Consider the following 2,950-nt stretch of genomic DNA (forward strand, 5'->3'; position numbering starts at 1 on the left):
TTTCTGCGCGCGCTGTTTTACGAGCGCATGTAAGACGTTTCAGTCACTTTTACGATGTTTCAGTCAATTCAGTCGCCTCGCGTGTTTATTCGTCGCGCTCAGGTTGCGTTGTGGCGCACGGCAGCTATTGCAGCAGCTTCTGCATGTGCTGACGGCCGTGCTCTCTTGGGCAGCTGCCCCCATCGCAGTTCCCATGGCTCTCCTGCGCTCAATCTATGCCGTGAATATGGATAAGATTGTTCCAATGACTTACACGGGGGACGCAGAACTCCACGCCGCCGTCAACGCACGCAAAATTCCCAGCGCAGAAGATGGGGCCTCACACACGCAACAAACACGGATATCTGACAGGGCCGATGCGCCTCAATGTGAGGGGGCATCGAGCAGCATGACGCGGCGCGGGCGGGGCTGAACGAACAATGCAGGCAAGGCACGCACGGGAGGGCCGGCGGAAGCATCGTCGCTGGCAAACGGCCGCGGCGGCCCTTTTCGGGGGCGCGCGGGCGGGAGCCCATCACAAGTCCCAAACCCACGCCCGGGGTCGATCGGGCGAGCCGCAAAACTTCAAGGTCTCGTGCCAAGTGCTGAGCAGGGCCTCACACCACAAACCTGAGCGCGAGCGGGACGGGAGCCGCACCAAACCTCTTTGCGCCGGCGCGGGGGGCGCGCGGCGCAGGGACGACGACGGGCCAAAGCTGAGGGAGTGGCAAGAATGGAGTTGCGCCCGGGCGTTTCGTAGCCCCCCGTCGAAAACCAGGCGGGTGCTCGCCGGGGGCGTGCGGGGCCTTCCTTCAGAAGTGCGCGGCCCGGGAAGCGACCCCCGCCCACACGGGCACTGAGCAATGCAGCCAGGGGGGGCGGAGCCCACCCCCAAATCGACCGACCCCGGGACGCGCCGCGGCCAACGTGCGGCCGCGCCCGGGGACGAATGGGCGGCACACTACCCTTCCCTTTCAAACAGTGGGGGAGCCACGCGCGAAAAAGTCGGCCAGCGGCAGCGGAACGCCCGCGAGCATGGGAGCAGAAACCCAGCGGCAGGGCGCTCAATGGCCGCGGGGCGGCAGCCGAACAGCTGAAAGGGCTCGTGACAAACCGACCTCCCACCCAAAAGCGCAGCCGCCAAGGCGGGCGCGGGCCTGGAGGCCGCGCGCCCGCCATGCGTGCATGCGCGACGGGCCACCAGACGTGCGCATCCCGCGAACACCAACGCGCTGATTAATATTCGTCATTGTCGTGCGTCCAAGGGACACTGTGGGGGACAGATCATCCGGGCTCCGCGCGGGGCGCCGTCCAAGGAACGGCGCCAGGCAGGCTCAACGGACGCGAGGGGCCGGGGCCAACTTGCGAGGGGTCCCAAACGAAAGCGCGGGCAAAGAGTCAAGGGCCGAGGCGGAAAACGTGTGTGCGCCGAGCGCAGGATCTGAGCCGCTGAGCAGGACCTGAGCCGGCGGCCCGGCCCTGCCGCAATGCCGGCCGGGGCCTCGGGCCGCCAGGGCCGCGCGGCGCGGGGCGGGCCGCCAGCCCGCCCCCGTCCAGCGACTGGGGCCGCCCCTGGGAGCGGGCACGGCGCGCGCAGGAGGCGCCGCGGCGGCCGCCGGCGCACCCCAAAAAGCGTGGCGCCGCCCGGACGGCGGGCGCACGCCCATGCAGGGGCGCCGCCGCCGCCGCTGCTCAGCGGTGGTCGCCCCACGTGCGCTCCATGCCGTTGTTGCCCGCGGCGTTCTGGTAGAACACCATGTTGTCTGGCGGCGCGTTGGGCATCCACCCAGACCCGACGTCGCTCGGCGGCGAGTGCTGCTGCATGTGGCCGCCCTGGCCCTGCCCGCCGCCCTGCTGGCCCGGGGGGTGCTGCAGCGGCCCCAGCCCGAGGCCGTTTAGCGCGCCCGTGATGTTGCCGACGCCCGCCGCGCCGAGCTGCTGGCCGAACTGCGCCGCGGCCGCGAGCGCGCCGGGGTCGACGGGCGGCATGCCGCCGGGCGGCGCGGTGGAGGGCGGCATCTGGCCGAGGTGGCCGGGGTGCTGGCCGCCGCCGGGAGGGCCGGCCATGCCGAGGAGGTGCTGCGCCATCCAGGGCGAGTTGGCCATCATGACGGACAGGTTAGCGGGGTTGGACAGCATGCTCTGCAGCATCTGCATCGCGGCGGCCGCGTTGGCGCCGTTCATGCCACCCTGTTGGGGGTTAAAAGGCGGGGCGCGGTGGGAAGGTCGTCGGATTCCAAGTGTGTGCGTGTGTGTGTGTGTGTGTATGTGTGTGTTGTGTGCGTGCAGCTGCTCGTGCAACCGCAGCGCCTGGGCCGAGCGGTCAACGACGCCGCCAGGCGTACAGGGCCAAGCAAATAGGCAGCTCCGGCAAGCAGGACGCCACGCCCCGCAGGCCCCCGCCGCCGCGGCGCGCGCCCGCACCCGCCGCCGGCGGCAAGACACCCCCAGGGTGTCCCCGCGCACCATCATCTTGTTGTGGCCGCCGCCGTCGCCCTCCCGCTGCAGCGTGACCTTGTCCATCTCGTGGCGCCCCACCAGCTGCAGCATGCAGAACCTGTCCCCGTACTCGGGCCCAAACTTGGCGCGGTCCTTCTCCATCGCGCGCACCGCCTCCTGCGGCGTCTCAAACTCGATGAACGCCATGCCCGTGGGGCGGCCGTCCTGGTGCATTATGAAGCTCACGCCGTCGGGCTTGATCTTGTAGCCCGAGAAGAACTTGCGCACGTCCCCGGGGCCGGCCTTGAAGGGGATGCCCTTGACCTTCAGGATGCCCTCGCCCCCAAAGCGCAGCGCGAGCGTGGCCTGCATCTCCTTGCGGGACACCTGGATGAGGCGCACGTAGCGGTCGCCAAACTTCTCGTGGAACACCTTGTGGTCCTTCTCCCGCAGCGCGCGCGACGCCTCGTCGGGCGCCTCAAAGTCCACAAACGCCTGGGGTAGAATAAGTTTGTGTGCGCGGGTGGGTGGG

The 2,950-nt window shown here is 69.5% G+C and overlaps 1 protein-coding gene across 1 annotated transcript; it reads right to left on the minus strand.

Annotated features, from left to right (window-relative positions):
- Positions 1-1,671: 1,671 nt before the first annotated feature.
- On the minus strand, positions 1,672-2,913 carry MNEG_15351 (Heterogeneous nuclear ribonucleoprotein H2; the record flags this gene model as incomplete). Its single annotated transcript, XM_014036178.1, has 2 exons — positions 1,672-2,169; positions 2,404-2,913. Coding segments are annotated over 2 exons (1,008 nt in total), but the record flags the coding sequence as incomplete, so codon positions are not given.
- Positions 2,914-2,950: the final 37 nt, after the last annotated feature.

Source organism: Monoraphidium neglectum (genome assembly GCF_000611645.1).
Source record: "Monoraphidium neglectum strain SAG 48.87 unplaced genomic scaffold scaffold05252, whole genome shotgun sequence".
Lineage (NCBI taxonomy): Eukaryota > Viridiplantae > Chlorophyta > Chlorophyceae > Sphaeropleales > Selenastraceae > Monoraphidium > Monoraphidium neglectum.